The sequence below is a fragment of the Lolium rigidum genome, chromosome 2 (assembly GCF_022539505.1).
Source record: "Lolium rigidum isolate FL_2022 chromosome 2, APGP_CSIRO_Lrig_0.1, whole genome shotgun sequence".
Lineage (NCBI taxonomy): Eukaryota > Viridiplantae > Streptophyta > Magnoliopsida > Poales > Poaceae > Lolium > Lolium rigidum.
The window spans coordinates 292,125,908-292,143,732 of NC_061509.1; the positions used below are offsets into that span (position 1 = coordinate 292,125,908).

General features: G+C 44.6%; 2 protein-coding genes across 2 annotated transcripts; one reads left to right on the plus strand and one right to left on the minus strand.

The window, feature by feature from the left end:
- The first annotated feature begins 5,591 nt into the window (after nucleotides 1–5,591).
- Nucleotides 5,592–11,884, plus strand: LOC124693640 (diacylglycerol kinase 1-like). The gene is made up of 13 exons (XM_047227125.1): nucleotides 5,592–5,682; nucleotides 7,759–7,969; nucleotides 8,086–8,208; nucleotides 8,326–8,454; nucleotides 8,846–8,931; nucleotides 9,021–9,144; nucleotides 9,592–9,640; nucleotides 9,793–9,875; nucleotides 9,992–10,059; nucleotides 10,226–10,300; nucleotides 10,880–10,967; nucleotides 11,056–11,175; nucleotides 11,443–11,884. Exons 2-13 carry the CDS (start codon nucleotides 7,772–7,774, stop codon nucleotides 11,770–11,772), a joined length of 1,473 nt encoding a protein of 490 aa, XP_047083081.1. The 5' UTR covers nucleotides 5,592–5,682; nucleotides 7,759–7,771; the 3' UTR covers nucleotides 11,773–11,884.
- Nucleotides 11,885–14,238: 2,354 nt separating this feature from the next.
- On the minus strand, nucleotides 14,239–17,136 carry LOC124693639 (pentatricopeptide repeat-containing protein At1g09900-like). Its single transcript, XM_047227124.1, has 2 exons — nucleotides 14,894–17,136; nucleotides 14,239–14,508 (listed from the first exon to the last, which is right to left on the minus strand). Exon 1 carries the CDS (start codon nucleotides 17,118–17,120, stop codon nucleotides 15,111–15,113), a length of 2,010 nt encoding a protein of 669 aa, XP_047083080.1. The 5' UTR covers nucleotides 17,121–17,136; the 3' UTR covers nucleotides 14,239–14,508; nucleotides 14,894–15,110.
- Nucleotides 17,137–17,825: the final 689 nt, after the last annotated feature.

A 17,825-nucleotide genomic window follows, 5' to 3' on the forward strand; every position in this document is an offset into this window, starting at 1 on the left:
TTGGAATCCAAGCCCGGTAGTGCCTCCATCTAGATCCTTGGTGGATGGGTCTAGGCCTTACAGTCACACCTCATGTGGGTCATCTTGGTCCACCACTATATGTCCATGTTGTAGCCATACCTGCTTTGTATATCCACAATGGATGGCCGACTTGAGCAACATGGACCGGCTAGTCGTACTTGGTTGTTTAAGATGCAAATGGTCATCCGAGAATGGACCGGCTAGCGTGTGAACTCCATGGTTACCTAATTAGTTGTAACCTATTAGGTAGGTGCACCCCGTCCCAAACGGGCAAGAGCTCATCATCCAACTAAAACAAACACATTTGTCGTGTGAAATAGATCGATCCGCTCGAGATGAACTTTTGGCATGCCATTGTTCCTGTTTGTTGTGAGCACTAGTTTCTCTGTAGTGCTGAGACGGAAGCTCTGGAATCTCAGTGGGGCTTTGGCTGACGGACGAGTTGTTCTTTAGTAGAGGAATGGGGAGCGCACAGTTGGAATCTTGAATACCTACCACAAACACGTATGAGCAAGCGCAGCTGCTGGCCCCATGGTGGGCGCCAACTATCGTCATGGTGAACAAACAGATGCCATAGGATGGCTTAAGTTGGGGCCGAATGTGCGCTAGAGGATCCGGGGGAGGGTTTGGTTAACAGGGAAAGGAGATGGAAAGAAACCGGTATGTATTTAACTTGATCCTTGGCCAGAGGTAGAAGATGTACAGTACAAGTTTCCTCCTATCTGCTGATGAACAACCTAATTTCTCTACTGATCGATCGTCCCACGCAGGGGTGTGCCCCCTCTCCTTATATAGGGGAGATGGTGGCTTACAAGGCAAGAAACCCTAATGGAATCTAGGATGAGCTAAGCTACTTTATAAAGCTACCTTGGCCCAGCTGGCACCGGTTACGACTTTAATCAAGGAGTGGTGACATCCGCCGGTATCTTTAACATCACCATCTTGCTTTGGCGCCAGGGCTTCGTTTAAAGCTGATTTGCTTCGCTCATCCTTGTCCTCTAGCTCCTGAAGGAATCTTTGACCAGAGTGCCGACAGGCTACAGTAACCACTGGTTCCGGTTTTCCGGTACCTTTACCTTTGGTTCCGGTACCTTCTTACTTAGCCACACAGTCTCTCAGAGCTAGTACTTTGGTATACCCCTCTGGGGATTCCGGTTTGTACCAACTCCGGTTAGCTGAACTTAAAGATTCCGGATCACTCTGTGATCTGGTTTATCATTACCTAAACATGGTAAACTTTCCATACTCTTGGCCTACCGGGGGCCATCACCCTGACAATTATAAATGGTTTAGGGTTGCTAATGGTATCCCTATGATTTCATGTGATGGATGATATCTACTTATCACATTAGGGTTTAACTTAATAATGGATTATCTCATGGATATGGTCTTGTTCAATTTAATAATGGATTATCTCACCGCTCCAGTATGAGATAGATTATACCCTAATGCTTTAGTTCAAAGTTATCCTTGATTCTTTAATAGGTATAACTAAGGTTGGTATGAATGGTTTCTCTCATTTGGGAAATGACTTAAATAATATCTCAAGGTTATGCTCCAAAGATAATGATGTGATAATCAATATCTATGCTTAACATAAATGGTTTCTCTCTCTAGGAAATATCTTCAATAACACTCTAGGGTTCTTATTAAAGAGAATAATGTGAACATATATAATCAAGGGTTTGCCTCAAGTGTTAATACTGCTTCTCTAATACATTTAGAACTCTCTCTTCTCTAGATTTTGATATATTTTAATTTGGACAGAGAAGAATAGAATAAGGGAAACTAGAGAACAATACTAGTGTTGATCTCCTTGTCGTGAATCTAAGAATGAAATGGAATGACTACCATGAGGTTCATGGTAGGAACATAGATTAGTTTAAGACATGAAAAAGATAAGTTAAGAATAGTTTTCTCCATTTTATTTTTACTTGATTTGCAATTGAATAGATGTTCATATGTTATGGCAAGGAAAACTATATTATGATCTTTTATAAGATCAAGTAGTTGGTCTTTGATTAATATGTTATTGGGTTAGTTTTAGTTCCATTTGATCTAACCCCTTAGATCAAATCATCTCTACCCAAAACAAGGTTTTAGCAAAGTCACATTGAGGTTTATAGCACTTGACCTGATGATCTACTTCAATTTCATCAACCCAAGTGAAACTTCAGTTACGGTGACATGTTTTACTTGAAAGCGCGAAAATTCCCCGGATTTTCTATGCATGAATGCAATGCACACATCTGTTTCCTCTCTTTTTGTAACCCCAAATCCTGGGATATTACATAAGCCAAGTGGATGATCGAGGCGGTGATACAGACGAGCCACCCATGTTCAAGATCCACAACAGAGGCATATCTCTATTCCTTCTATAAATCACTATAAGTGATAAATGTGTATGTTACAATGATGTTGATATGTTTAATCGTTCCCTAAACGCTACCGAGAGGTGGCCTATATAGTACGCCAGCCCTAGAGTTTACATGGAACGATCTAAAGAATACAAAGTCCTTGACTGACGCGGCAAGCATGCCATGTCTTCTACTCCTCCATGTTGGGCTTTATTGGGGCGTCTGATGACCCACAAGTATAGGGGATCGCAACAGTCTTCGAGGGAAGTAAAACCCAGTTTATTGATTCGACACAAGGGGAGCCAAAGAATATTTGTAAGCCTTAACAGCGGAGTTGTCAATTCAGCTGCGCCTGGAAGCAGACTTGCTCGCAAGAGTTTATCAGTAGCAACAGTTTTATAGTAGTAGCGGTAGTGAAATATCAGCGACGGTGTAATAAAGACAGCAGTAGTGATTATAGTAAACAACAGGATTAAAATACTGTAGGCACAGGGATGGATGAACGGGCGCTGCATGGATGAAAGAACTCATGTAACAATCAAGGTAGGGCATTTGCAGATAGTAACAGTATCCAAGTACTAAAAAACCATAGGCATGTGTTCCATATATAGTCGTACGTGCTCGCAATGAGAAACTTGCACAACATCTTTTGTCCTACCAGCCGGTGGTAGCCGGGCCTCTAGGGAATCTACTGGTAATTAAGGTACTCCTTTTAATAGAGCACCGGAGCAAAGCATTAACACTCCGTGAACACATGTGATCCTCATATCACCGCCTTCCCCTCCGGTTGTCCCAATTTCTGTCACTTTGGGGCCTCGGGTTCCGGACGGCAATATGTGTATACAACTTGCGGGTAAGATCATAAAGCGATGAATATCATCATGAATTGATAACATGTTCAGATCTGAGATCATGGCACTCGGGCCCTAGTGACAAGCATTAAGCATAACAAGTTGCAACAATATCATAAAAGTACCAATTACGGATACTAGGCACTATGCCCTAACAATCTTATGCTATTACATGACCAATCTCATCCAATCCCTACCATCCCCTTCAGCCTACGGCGGGGGAATTACTCACACATGGATGGGGGAAGCATGGGCTGGTTGATGGAGAGGCGTCGGTGGTGATGATGGCGATGATCTCCTCCAATTCCCCGTCCGGCGGAGTGCCAGAACGGAGTTTCTGGTCCCGAGACGGAGTTTCACGATGGCGGCGGAGTTCTGGATGTCTTCTGGCAATTTCGTCTCATCCCCGTGCGTTTTTAGGTCGAAACCCTTAAGTAGTCCAGAGGGGGGCGTCGGAGGCTGGCCGAGGCGCCGCCACCATAGGCCGGCGCGGCCCAGGGGCCCACCGCGCCGCCTTATGGGGTGGGCGCCTCGTGGCCCCCCCTCCTTCTGGTCTTCTGGCTCCGTTAATCTTCTGTGAAAATAGGCCCATTGGAATTAATCCCGGGGATTTTCCTGAAAGTTGAGTTTACGCACAAAAACAAGACACCAGGGCAATTCTGCTGAAAACAGCGTTAGTCCGTGTTAGTTGTATCCAAAATACACAAATTAGAGGCAAAACAATAGCAAAAGTGTTCAGGAAAGTAGATACGTTTTGGACGTATCAGCGTCGTCTTGGACTCTTAGTTGCACTCCATCTTGGAATCCAAGCGGGTAGTGCCTCCATCTAGATCATTGGTGATGGGTCTAGGCCTTACGTTCACACCACCTGTGGGCCACCTTGGTCCACCAATATATGTCCATGTTGTAGCCATACCTGCTTTGTATATCCACAATGGATGGCCGACTTGAGCAACATGGACCGGCTAGCCGTGCTTGGTTTTTGTTGAAGAGGCAAGTGGTTATCTGAGAAGGCGACGCGTGATCTCGCATATCTATGTTACTTTGGGTATATCCCATGAAAGTAGTGTCATTTTGCACTTAGGTTTAGTAATATGGCGTGTGAACTCCATGGTTATGTAATTAGTTATGAGCTATTAGCTACTAAATTCAATTTCCATTCATTGGTTAAAATGGAAGAATGCCAAAAATGACCAGCGTAGACCAAATGAGATGTCCCGCTAGGTGCACTCCATCCCAAACGGGCCAGAGAACTCATCGTCGGACTAAAACAAACACACTTATGGTCTGAAATTTTTCGCGTGAAATGGATCGATCCGGTCGAGATGAACCTTTGGCATGTCATTGCTCCTGTTTGTTGTGAGTACTACTACTAGTTTCTTCGAAATGCTGAGACGGAAGCTCTGGAATCTCAGTGGGGCTTGTCTGACAGACGAGTTGTTTAGTAGAGGAATGGGGAGCGCACACTTGGAATGTTGAATACCTACCACAAACACGTCGTAGCAAGCAGCAGAGAATATAGGACCCCGGTGACGTGGAGCAACGTAGCAGGACGGGGATCATCCTGGTCACGTGGTTCAACAGAGAGACCTGCTAGGCTGCCAAGATTCTGATGCCCATCGAGAGAGGCGACACCCATGTCCCGTTGCTCTGACCCGTCCCGATCCGCCGCTCGCGGAAAACGAACGGGGTGCACGAGGAGGAGTCGCCGGGGACGCGGATGCGCGTGTCCGTGCCGGACCGCAGTCGCGCAGGCAGAATCACGGCGTGGAAGGATTCCGAGAAAACCGGGCGGCCGCGCGAGACCGCTGCCTTGGCGGCGAGATTCCCTTCCCTCCTCCACACGGGATCCTTCCCAGCCTCGGCGGCTTCTTCCCCATGGCCATGGGCACCACCATGCCATCCAAGCTCAGACTAATCCACCAGACGAGACGAGGCCAGGCCGAGATTCCAACAACCCAACGAAAGCATGGCACGACAACACGCTTGCCACCGACCGACCGAGCCACCGTGTGAGCTTCAGAGAGGAGCTTCGCCGGATGCAAGACCGGCCCCACCGCGCGCTCTCTGACCAGAAATAGAAAGAGGAGAGGAGAGCCACGCCTGGGCTGCCTCGGGACCGCACGTGGCCCTACACCGCCGCTTTATAACACGCGTCCGAACGCCCTGGCCGAACCCCTGCCATTTCAATTCCACCCTCCTCCTCCGGCGGCCTCCCCCCTCGGGCTCGCTCGCTCGCCGCACGGGCACGGCGGCGCACAGCTGCCGCTCCCGTTCGCTCGCAGGGAGGGTGGGAGGGAGTCTCAGGCAGGGGAGGGAAGGAATCATATTCCTCCTCATCCCGCACGTTCGCCTTCGAGCGCACCTCCAGTCCAGACCGCCACGCCACGCAGCGCCCTTTCGGCCGGCGCCGTCCACTGCAACACCACCAACAAACTTCGCCCAGGCCCCAGGTGCGTGATCCTCCCCCCTCTCCGTTCATTAACCTGGCGTCATGATCTCGGACTCTCGGCTCGTCCTCTTCTGCTTGTTTCGGCGGAACGATGGGACGCGCGGAAATCCCGGCTGTTTTCCTGGGATTCGTCCACGCAACAAAACGGCTGTTTTTCTTTATTCATGGCAGCATGTGCCTTGGATCGAATGGCTTAGCCAAAATGTGGTGCCTTTTGCTCTGCCCAAGTACAAGCCTGGCATTTGTTTTTCAATTGGTATCCCGCTCGCCTGATTTCTTCTGTACCATGTTCGTGCTTTGGATTGGAATCAAAGGTTCTTGCCGATAATAACCAGCGTTTCTATATGCATCATCCGTCAGTGGAATCAAGACTTCCAAATTCAATGCGCTCGAGGCCGCCCCCAATGACGCTCGGGCGAGCCTTTTAATTTTTGTCGAGATCGAATTTGGATGAAACTGATAATACATACAGTACACACTACACACGACCCCTGTTTCGAATATTGTTTGTCTGAGTATAGCTGTCAGGACGGGCTCTTTGATCAATCGCTGCCTGCCACTACGGTCAGCTTTTCACTTCTTGACCAGGTTGAGACTCTTTGATTTCTTCCTACGCACCGTTCAAACACTTGCTATTCAGCACCTCTATGTTTGTTTAGGTTTGAAGTCGCTACCTGAAACTAGCGTCAGCTATACGGTTTTCCAGCTAGGCATTATACGACCTGATCTATCTGGGCTCACTGATGCCTCGATTCTTCCAGATCGTCATCATCTTTAGGGTGACTTGATTCTGGTGCCGCGATTAACAATGACATTAATTGGTAATTAATGCTGGAATGATTCCTTGCAAGGATGACAGTGACCTCAAATCTCTCTCCTTAATTGGAGCGGATGTCCTTGTCATATACAGCAACTAATGTAAGCAGCTGAATCTATTTGACCTGGGGAAACCATAAGTGGTTTGTTAGTACTATATGCCAATTGATATGTGTTCAGTATCCAGCAACATAATTTTGACCTGGGGAAACCATAGGAGTACTAGCATAATTTTTTTCCTCGAACATGCAAATGTCAAATGGCGTGCGCCTAACATACAACTAACTGTACTGAAAGTAGAACAGAGCAAAAAAGGAAAAACTTTGAGGATAAGGGCCAAGAAGCAGAGGGAGGGTGAAACTGAACAAGCCTGCCTGGTGTTAAGAGGCAAGCGCCTCAGCCCCGGCGAGCATCCGATAGTTTGCTTTGTCCAGGATTGCATCGACCAGCGCTTGACAGTTTGGCAAAGCTCCTTCAAAGATGGGTCACTGCGCGTCCACCAGATTCTCCACATGGTAATGATGAGGAGTGATCGTGCCCCCTTCAACTTGTTTGCTTAGCCACACTCTGAAGCCAGGTGTGGAAATCTTCATCTGGCAATGGGATGATGGATTCCAGCACAACATAGCCAACAGCGTTGTGCGCAGAAGAAACTTCCTCTGCTTCCTGTCAGTGGACTGTATCACCCACTTCGGCATGTCGATGGCGAGCATGGTATAATCAAAGGCAGCTGCGAGGACTGATCCCATCATGAATGACCACACTTGGTTAGCATCCCAGCTCACCATCCCGTGAGTTCTTTATCCAGCTTGTGCAGAATAAGTTGGTAATCTGTGCAGCAGGGTCTCCATATGGACAGGGGAATGTCAAATAAGGAATTGGGAACAGCTTGATTGGACAAGCCAACGTTTGTTTCACAACTGTAATCTCCTCATCACTCCATCGTTAAAACAACCCTACACAAAGTTTCACTTTCATCTGATGATCTAAACATTAATTAACTTTAATAAAGCAAAACTCATTTACTCTATTCTGATTAAACACTACAACATGGCCAATGAATATTGATGTTTTTGACTTGCATATTGAAATAAAGTGGTTATGAACTTGCTATGACCAGTTCATAAATTCCAGCTAAATTTTACATGGAACTCTGCTCTACAAGCCATACTAGTGTCAAATCAACATAAGTGAAGCTAGTATTACATTTTAATGCAGACCTTGCATGGTCTTACATAACTTTGATGCATGAACGTTGCAGGTAGCAAGCTCAAATGGATAATAGTTTCGAGAAAAATAACATGCTGAAAGAATTCTACATTCCGACCTATATTTTCATGCCAGAGTCCTCAGTGGAGCAAGTTCCTCAAATACCCAGCTGTCCAGTGATTGTTTTTATTAACACAAAAAGTGGTGGGCAACTGGGACATGATTTAATTGTCTCGTATCGTAAGCTTCTCAATCATGCTCAGGTACATACTTTCAAGGTCACCATATATATACTTGTTCACTATTTCAGCACCCCTGCATTTTTACTGCAGATCTAAATATATGGATTTAGGGGTAGTTCTAAATTTCTGAATTGCAGGTATTTGATCTACTTGACGAAGCTCCAGACAAAGTCTTGCACAGACTCTATAGCAACTTGGAAAGACTCAAGCGTGATGGAGATACTTTTGCTGCTGAAATCCATAGAAGATTGAGGCTAATAGTGAGTGCAACTAGGCATCATTCTCCAGATATCTTGATAATGTTCTACCATTATTTTGTCCCATTCATTATTTAATTCGGCTGAATGTACATATTATTGTCATGGCAATTTAATTAGGTTGCTGGAGGTGATGGAACAGCAGGTTGGTTGCTTGGAGTTGTATCTGATCTCAAGCTAGTTCATCCACCTCCCGTTGCTACAGTTCCCCTAGGAACTGGAAATAACCTGCCATATTCATTTGGATGGGTATGTATCTCAGAAGTAGTTTATCAATACAATCTTGTTCCAGTTAGATCTTCCTATACTAGAGCCATTTTTCTTAGACCTGCTTTCGCTTGACCATATGACCTAAAATGTTGGATTCAAATAGTTTTTTTTTTGTGCATAAAAAACGTATATCTTTGGTAAAAAAGCATACTATCTTTGGTAAAAAACATACATGTCTCATCGTCTTGAACGTAAGTAAATGCTGATATTAGTGCCATATATCTGTTGGATTTTCTGTTTAGAAGTTCGGTACTGCTGTTTCTTCTGGTTGGGGTTAAGATATTCCTCGACCCTCGTGACAGTTTCTATATAATACAATACTTTATATTATGGGCTGTGAACTCAATAGTAGCACATAATCGTTGTGCAGGGTAAGAGAAATCCTGGCACGGATTGCGAGTCTGTCATATCGTTCCTACAGTTAGTAAAAGAAGCAAGAGAGATAAACATTGATAGGTGGGTTTCTTTTGTACAGTTATCATGATCCTTCTGTATTGATCTTCATATGGATGTTATCTTATATTGTTATTACTGCAATGTTCCAGCTGGCATACTGTCATGAGAATGAAATGCCCAAAACGTTCTCCTTGCGATCCAATTGCTCCTTCTGATTTGCCACATTCTCTGCATGCATTTCACCGTGTGCCAAAGACAGATCCACAAGATATGGTAAGTATTGTTGAAGTGGACTAATTTTATGTATAATTCACCTATTTAGCTTATTGTGTTAACTTAGTCACTGTTTTTTGTAAATGCTTTTGCTTTTCTGTGATGCTGTCACGCACTTCTGGAAAGAGCTATCAGCACCTTGGTTATACATATTTTTCATGAGAACATGGCATTATTTAGACAAATATCCAAGGACTACAGCATTCCCGAAAGTATACTTTCTTGTTTGTGGTCTTCTGCTTTTCTGTATTTAGTTGTCTAGGTTTTCATAAATGGGTCTTATTTATAATTTTTCTTACACTAATGTTAAAAACACGAGTTTACTTGATTTGCGCTGTCCGTTTCTCCATCAATAGATTGGATTGCAAATGTCAAAAAGAGAATATGATCTTTTTGAATCATGTGATTCCCATAGTATCTGACTAACCATATTTTAATTTGTCCCAGGAATATTCTTACACATATCGTGGGGGGTTTTGGAATTATTTCAGTATGGGTGAGTTACTTTTTCAGTGTACTTTATATGTTGGTAATATTTATTTTAATTGATTCTTGTTACGCTACGAAATTGAGCAGAAAGAAAAGAACAGAACTTTTTTGCTTGGCTAAACAGCCAAAGGCTGAAAGACTCTTTGATTCTTGTCACAGGAATGGATGCCCAAGTGTCTTATGCATTTCATTCTGAGAGGAAATTGCATCCAGAGAAATTCAAGAACCAGTTGTCTAATCAGGTTAACTAAGCATCTGTGTTTCTCTTATCTAATATATTATTTCCCAGCTTGGTTTTAATCTGTCTCTTAAGATAGTATAGAAACCAATCTAATCTCCTTTTTTATCTTTAGTGCAGAAAACATATTTAAAACTGGCATGCACACAAGGATGGTTCTGTGCCAAGTTAAGTCATCCTATGTCAAGGTAATTCCTTTCTGGCACTAAGTTGGGTCTGGAAATTTTTTGTTTAAACAAAAATGTTCGTCGCGAACTCAATATTATTATTTTTACATCAGAAAAAGTAGTCCAGGTTTGTGATAACATTGCACTCGGCTCACGTAATTCTTGAATGCCTTTCACTGAACAACAGGAATATTGCTCAACTCGCAAAAGTAAAGATAATGAAGAAATCTGGAAAATGGGAAAACTTGGAAATTCCACAGAGGTAATTCTAATGGTGTCTCCCTTTTAGGATACTGAAAGTGGCCATGTGTCTGGAGATTATGTTCTTTTTTGAACTAGGAGTATGTTCTCATCATTGAGCACAGATGGAACTTTGAAGTTTCAGTTATAACACGAAGGTTTCTGTAAAAAAGTTAAACACGGCAACCTATAAGCTTAAAGGCAGTAAGATTTCAAAAATAAGATCTATTCTTGTAGGAGGATCTGACTTACAAACCTCATCTCCCCTAATATATTACTCTGTTTCTAAATACTTGTCCTGTTGACTTTGAACCTTTGGCAATGTTATTTTTCTAAGTATTTAGTTTGATTATGTTAAAGTACATTTTTTAAGCTATTTTTGTTACCATGCACTTCCATAACATCTAACATACATAGCATGTACAATATGGGTTGTCAAAGTTTAGCTTGAAATATTTGCGCAAAGCCAAAAACAGGGCCAAGTAATTTGGAGATGTAGTATGTTTTAAGTTGATTTCTCTAAGCAATATGATGTGAGAATTCATCTTCAAAATTTGGCTCTACTTCATAATGTTCTTAACAAGTTTTTACACAAATGCAGTATCCGGTCCATTGTTTGTCTGAATTTACCCAGCTTCTCTGGTGGACTGAATCCCTGGGGAACACCAAGTAAGAGGAAGCAAAGAAAAGTGAGTGATATGCTGTTAACATCACTTCTAGCACCAAAAATTCTCTGGTGCTATTGTTCTTAATTTAAACATTTCTCTCTTAATGCAGAGAGATTTGGTAATGCCTCCACTTGTGGATGATGGACTTCTGGAGATCGTGGGTTTCAAAGATGCTTGGCATGGTCTTGTGTTGTTATCTCCAAAAGGTCATGGCACTCGTCTCGGTCAGGTAAATATTAGTATTACTTGGATAGCTATTTACTACTACTCCGTTCTAAGATGTAAGGTGCTACACGTCTCGAGTTTGACCAACAACTATACCAATAAAATGGGACTTATGTGAAACAGTCGAATGATAAATAGATCACCTTGTTAGTCGATGGATGTAAGTTGCAGACTCTATGCCGAAATTTATTGGACAAAATGTAAACTGGCTTTAACATATTCTGCACTCAGTTTAAACTTTCAAGGACACTGAAACTCTATTCCTTCCCAGGCCCATGGTGTTCGATTCAAATTTCACCGGGGTGCAGCTGAACATGCTTACATGAGACTTGATGGGGAGCCCTGGAAGCAACCTCTTCCACAGGATAACGGCAAGGTCGTGGTGGAGATATCCCATGCCGGACAGGTCAAGATGCTTGCCACCAAAGACTGTATAGCTAAAGGCATCCACGAGTCCCCGGCTATGTCAGCAGCCCATACAGATTCAAGCTCCAGTGATGACTCAGACGATGACTTCACAGAGGAGCGGAGAAACTTCGGTGCTGCCTTGTCGTTCCGCTACCTGAGTGATGTGAAAAAAACAGTAGAACTTGCATCCTAGAATGGGCCTTGTACAGTTTGTCTTGTAGAAGATAGATTGTTGCACAAATTTTGTGGAACAGTGGACGTTGCCCTGTAAAATCCGTTTGCTGGCAAAGTTGTTTGTGTATGAAGAGTTGGTGTGCCGTGCAGCCTAGTGGGTTACCGACTACTCCCTCCGTTCTCTTTTAATTGACTCAGATTTAGTACAACTTTGTACTAAATTTGAGTCAATTAAAAAAAAATGGAGGGAGTATATTGCACCATAAGCATTTGCAAACGCAGTTTCACTCTCAGTAAAAGGCGGCAACACATAGACTAAGAAACAACAGTGATTGATCATAAACAACAGATAAACCGGAATCAGTCATGCCAGTAAGCCCACAAGGTCAACCATCCCACACATACCTGGGCATGGGAAGCCCGGCCCGAACGGCCCGACCCGACCCGGCCCGAAAATCCCGGGCCGGGCCGGGCTTTTTCTCTCTATCGGGCCGGGCTCGGGCCAACATTCTTCAGCCCGTAACTAAATCGGGCCGGGCTCGGGCCACTGAAAAAAGCAAATTACCACTAGATCGGGCCGGGCCGTCGGGCCAGCCCGAATAAAATCGGGCTTTTTCGGGCCGCGGGCCGGGCTCGGGCCGAAATTTGCTGAAAGTTGGTCGGGCCGGGCCGGGCTCGGGCCAAGGATTTCCCGTCGGGCTTTTTTCGGGCCAGCCCGAAGCCCGGGCCGGCCCGAGAAATGCCCAGGAAGAATCCCACATAGCATTGCTAGTATAATTATATGAACTTGCAAGGGCCACCTTGGAACGCAAGATTCTAAAAAAAAAGTAATATGAGAAATGTAGGATTGAGATGTCGCGATAATATTGCATCCTACAATTCGCAAACAGAGCTCTTTGGATGCTCCTCGTGAATTTTGTCAGATTTTGAACAGAGAAGTAACACAAAGGATGTGATCTAAGCTCTTGCTAGTATTCCTAAAGAATTAGGTAGTAAAAGAACAATCAACAGGTATTTTGGTTTTCTCATTCATTTGATCCACAGGGCAGAAGCTCAGCGGAGTCTGATGAAAGGTTTATAAGTTTCTCTTGATTTCCTCATACCAGCTACCAGCTTTGCTTGCATCCTCGACCACAAACTCTAAATTGCAACCCATAGCTAAGTACTAAATTTAATTCATCATCCATCTGGGCATACAGAACTTTAGCAGTTCTGCACATATTTAGTTGAGCAACTTATTATCGGCAATCAGACACGCCAGCCATCCTTGTCTTACACATTGATTATATTTGCACCACATTGGTAGTTGCATCATTGACGTTTATCTTATTGTTCTCGAAAATGGCTGTCTGATATACTGTAAGAGTGTAAGGAGATGGTAGATTCACCTCACCTATATGGTTAGGACTTCGATAATTTCATTGATAGTATCTCAACTTTGGTCTGGACGTTGTTCACATTAATTTGTTATCTAAATCCCTAGGATTTGATGACTAATTTGGTGTGAACTCTACTGTTTTGTAAGCCTTACAGAATATATTAATCCGGGTTGTGGGTTGCAACTTGTTGTTTCTTCAGATAAACAGTCCAAACAGAGTGCTCTCTTACATCCTCTATATTCTCTAGATATATTTTCACTTCATTTCTGTTTTGCTTATCAGGACAATGATCTCTTACCCACCAATAAACTTTCCAGGGAGGTTTTTGTTGATGTGAATTACGTAATTTGTTTGGCAATGATTGTAAAATCAATCCACTGGTCGGCGGGCTGCTTTTTCTTTATTTGAAAGGTTTCGGGCTAATATTTTCAACATAGAGGCCACTGAACTTGTAAATGAGCTAGAACTAATCAGCATGCAACAAACAGAACCAAATCTTGTAGATGTAGAATATATACAGTAGTTTTTTCTTAGTTTTGCAGTGCACCTGTTTCTCGGTAGAACAGTAGAGATATAACCGGTAGGTGCGCAATCAACATATGATTTGTGATCCATTTAACTGCATGATGCAGAGCAGTAAATGTATGAACTATACTGGTTGCATTTTGATAAGTTCAAACCCTCCAAGCCAACAACAGAACAGGAGGTTCACTCTGTGAATGTAATACTGCATCACACCCAATGTTTTCACCTGCAGATATAGAAAGAACAGCATAAGAATCTGACACGAAACTTGACGATAAAGCATGTGATAGACCCTGATCTCGCAGGATTAAGTGACATGCGTAACCATACACCAGTCAAAAGAAGCTAAAGAGCTTACCAAGATGCAGATTCTTGATGATGAAGTTGGTACGGTACAATAGCCTGTTGAGAGTAAAATTAGATCCAGCTGACATTATATTTCAACTTGCAGTATTCTTTGGCATGCGAATGTTCACTGAGGGAAACCTAGGAAGAAACATGATTCAGCGAGGAGCATTTAGTCCATAATTATATTAGACAAAAATAGTAGACAATACTCAGAATACTCAAGAAAAGCAAAGTTAATAGGCCCTGGAGGGAAAGGCCATTGTTAACATACCATTGCTAATGAAGACAAACCAAAATGTTTTAATAAACATGAAGAAGTACATTAAAATAATTCAACTCGTCAGTCTCAAACTGCTGAAGCTCAGAAGTGTTTCAAAAAAAAACTATGTTGGGCCTGTATTATTTAATCTTTACTAGACAGATATAACTATGAACACCCATTTCTTCACTTATTTTCCTCCACATTGTCCTCTTGCTTTCCTTGGTCTTCACACTTCAAAGACCTGACCAAGATAACGATCGGCAGTGAGATTTTTACAAGCCAAGACTACTCAAATATGAAACACTTCGAGTAGCTAAGCATATTCCAGAGTAAAATGGAAAGTTTTGATATCTAACATATTAACATAAATCTAAGCGCTAACAGGATAATATGATGGGTACAAGTAATTAAACACCAAATATTTGGGACAATTATTTTTGAAAGACGGCTCAAAGTATAGAACGAGGAAAAGGGTAACACTTTTAGCGTGGTAGGAAAGAAAAGGTTTCATGAACCTAATAAGTATATCTCTATTATGCAATCCCGCAGTTAAAAAGTAGCAAGATATATGGGGGAAATTTACATCCTCACGGCTTATATGTTCATAATATGAATTGAATCCTCACCTATCCCATCTTCAAGGATCATTGTTGCTTGATGCACACACATAAAGCGTGCCACCCTATTCCACCTTGCAGTGAATGAGGAATAAGCTCCATAGAGACTCGGGAAAATTTAGAAAGCACTAAGGCATCAGATTCATCATTGAGTCAAGGCATATGCACAACTTTCTTTCTCTTTCTTTTTCAGTCATAAGAAATATGCACAGTGTAAACCACACCCTTAGTGCTGGTCTTCAACTGAAGTCTTGTTTAGAACTTCTCTTGAGTACAAATCGCTGAGTACATATTGTGCTTCCTTCAGCAGACCCTCGTGGGCAAGGCCTTCGATGAGAATAATGTAGGTCGACTCATTAGGCATGCAACCGTTAGACACCATATAAGCTAAAAAATCAATAGCTTGATCTGTTTCACATCTTTTACAGAGGGCGGATAGTATCTTGTTATACATCAGAGCTTTTGGTCTCATCCCCATATCTTGCACGGCATGCAATATCTGAATGGCTTCTTCGATTCTGTCTTCTCTTGAGAGGACATCAACGACTGAAGAGTAGGTTATCGTATCAAGAGATACTCCCTTACTGACCAAACCATGCAATAGCTCCAGGGCTTCTTCTGAGTTGCAATCCTTGGTAATCCCATCGAGTAAAGTATTAAATGTAATGAGGTTAGGGGTGCAACCATGCTCCATCATTTGATAGACAAGTTCAATTGCTTCCTCGATAAACCCTTTTTGACAGAAGAAACTCACAAGTACATTGAAAGTGACCACATTTAGAGGGCAGTCCTTTTGAATCATCTCAGCCAAGAGCTGTGCAGCATCATCCAACCGCTCGGCGTGGCACAAGCCTGTCAACAAGGTAGTGTATGTAATCGTGTTGGGCTCGCAAGGCAGGTTATTAAAGAACTCAAAAGCACTATCAAGACGCCCTTGCACGCAGAAGCCATTGACAAGAGCGTTGTATGTGACAATACCCACTGAACATCCATATTCCGGCATTTGTTCGATAAGCGTCATAGCTTGCTCGATCAATCCTTTTTGGCACAAGATACAGATGAATGTATTGAACGTGACCTCGTTCGGGGGACAGTTATTCCGGGCCATCTCGTCCAACAGCTCCTTGGCATGCTCCCATCGGCCAGCACGACACAAGCCCTTCAGCACAGTCGTATAGCTAATGGTATCTGGAGTGCACCCATACAAGCCCATAGTGTTCAAGAACTCAAAGGCATCATCCACACGGCCTTGCTTACAGATGGCGTTGATGACAATGTTGCACAAGGTAGTGTTGGGTGTGCATCCATGCTGTGACATCTGCTGAAGAACCTCGATTGCCCTCTCCACCCTGCCCCCGCGACAGAAGAACCTGACTAGCATGTCAAAGGTAACCTCGTTGGGCACGCAGTTCTTCTCCACCATCTCGGCAAAGAGCACCTTGACGTCATCCCACCGCCTCGCGGCACACAGGCCCTTGAGCACAGTGGTGTAGCTGACGGTGTCGGGCTCGAACCCGTACGCCGAGAGCCGGTTGAGGATCTCCATGGCCTCGTCGACGCGGCCCTCCCTGCACATGCCGTTGATGATGACGTTGTAGGTGACGATGTTGGGCGTGCAGCCTTTGGCGCGCATCTCGTCGAGGACGTTCATGGCCTCCCCGAAGCCGCTGCTCCTGCACACGGCCTCGAGGAGGACGGTGTAGGTGACGACGCTGGGCTCGCAGCCGCGCCGGAGCATATCGTCGAGCACGGCGAGCGCGTCGCCGACCCTGCCGCGGTCGCAGAGGCCCCGGATGAGGGGCGTGTAGGTGTAGGCGTCGGGCGGGACGCCTGCGGGCATGGAGGCGATGAGGCCGCGCGCGGAGTCGAGGCGGCCGTGCCGGCAGTAGCCGGCGACGAGGGTGTTGTAGGCGAAGACGTCGACGGCGGCGCCCGAGGCCTCGGCAGTGCGCAGGACGCGCGCGGCGTCGGAGGTGCGGCCGCGGCGGCAGAGGTTGCGGATGAGCTTGGTGCAGAGGTAGACGTCGGGGGCCTCGCCGCGGGAGGTGGAGTGCTCGACGAGGCGCGCGGCCTCGGCGAGGTCGTCGCGGGCGATGAGGCGGCGGAGGCGCGAGCTGGCGGGGTTGGGGGCGGCGCTGGGGGCCTCGGGCCTGGTGGAGGCGGCGGCGACGTGGGAGTGGTGGAGATGGTGCGGCTTGGAGAGGGCGTGCGGAAACGAGGGGAGCAGCGTGGCCATGGCTGAGCCTGAGCGGTGGTGGCGTCGCCTCGCGGTGGCGGACGTGTGGTGCAGCGGGCATCGCTTCGGCTACAGTTCCGGGTGGAGATTGGGCCCGCAGAACTGGATGAGATCACAGATCAGATATTCAGATCATTTCATCACGAGATAGTTTAACACTTGCTTTAAAAAATGAAAATGGTTGTAATTTTGATCTCCGTTTTTTTCCCAGATTTGTTGTACTACCCCTGTTCTATCAAAGATGTCTTAAAATTGTTAAAATTTAAATGTATCTTTTTCGCGAGAAAGATCTGAATCTATTCAATGAGTTCATAATAATGAGTACAAAGCATTCCGAACATAATAAAAGTTATATCGAGATTCTTGGACCACTACCGCCGTCAAAGCGAGCTACCGATGTACTGATTTCACTGCTTCCTTATCGGAGCCGGACTGATATTAATGGCAGTCAAAAAGTCTTGTACATGTGCCGATAAGGACCAGCGCCCCAAAATCGAAGTCGTCGTCATTGAACCATTTTATCCTAATCTTGTAACATCAAACCTATAACACAGGTAGACTGGACAAGACCCACCAATTCAGGGAAGAGGCGGCGAGACGAATCTCCACCTTCCTCAACGCCACCAGCAAGATCGCCGGCGACGAGGTGGATGAGGAGGTAGGTGTACCTTATTCTTTTCCTACGCAATGCCGCCATAGCCACCA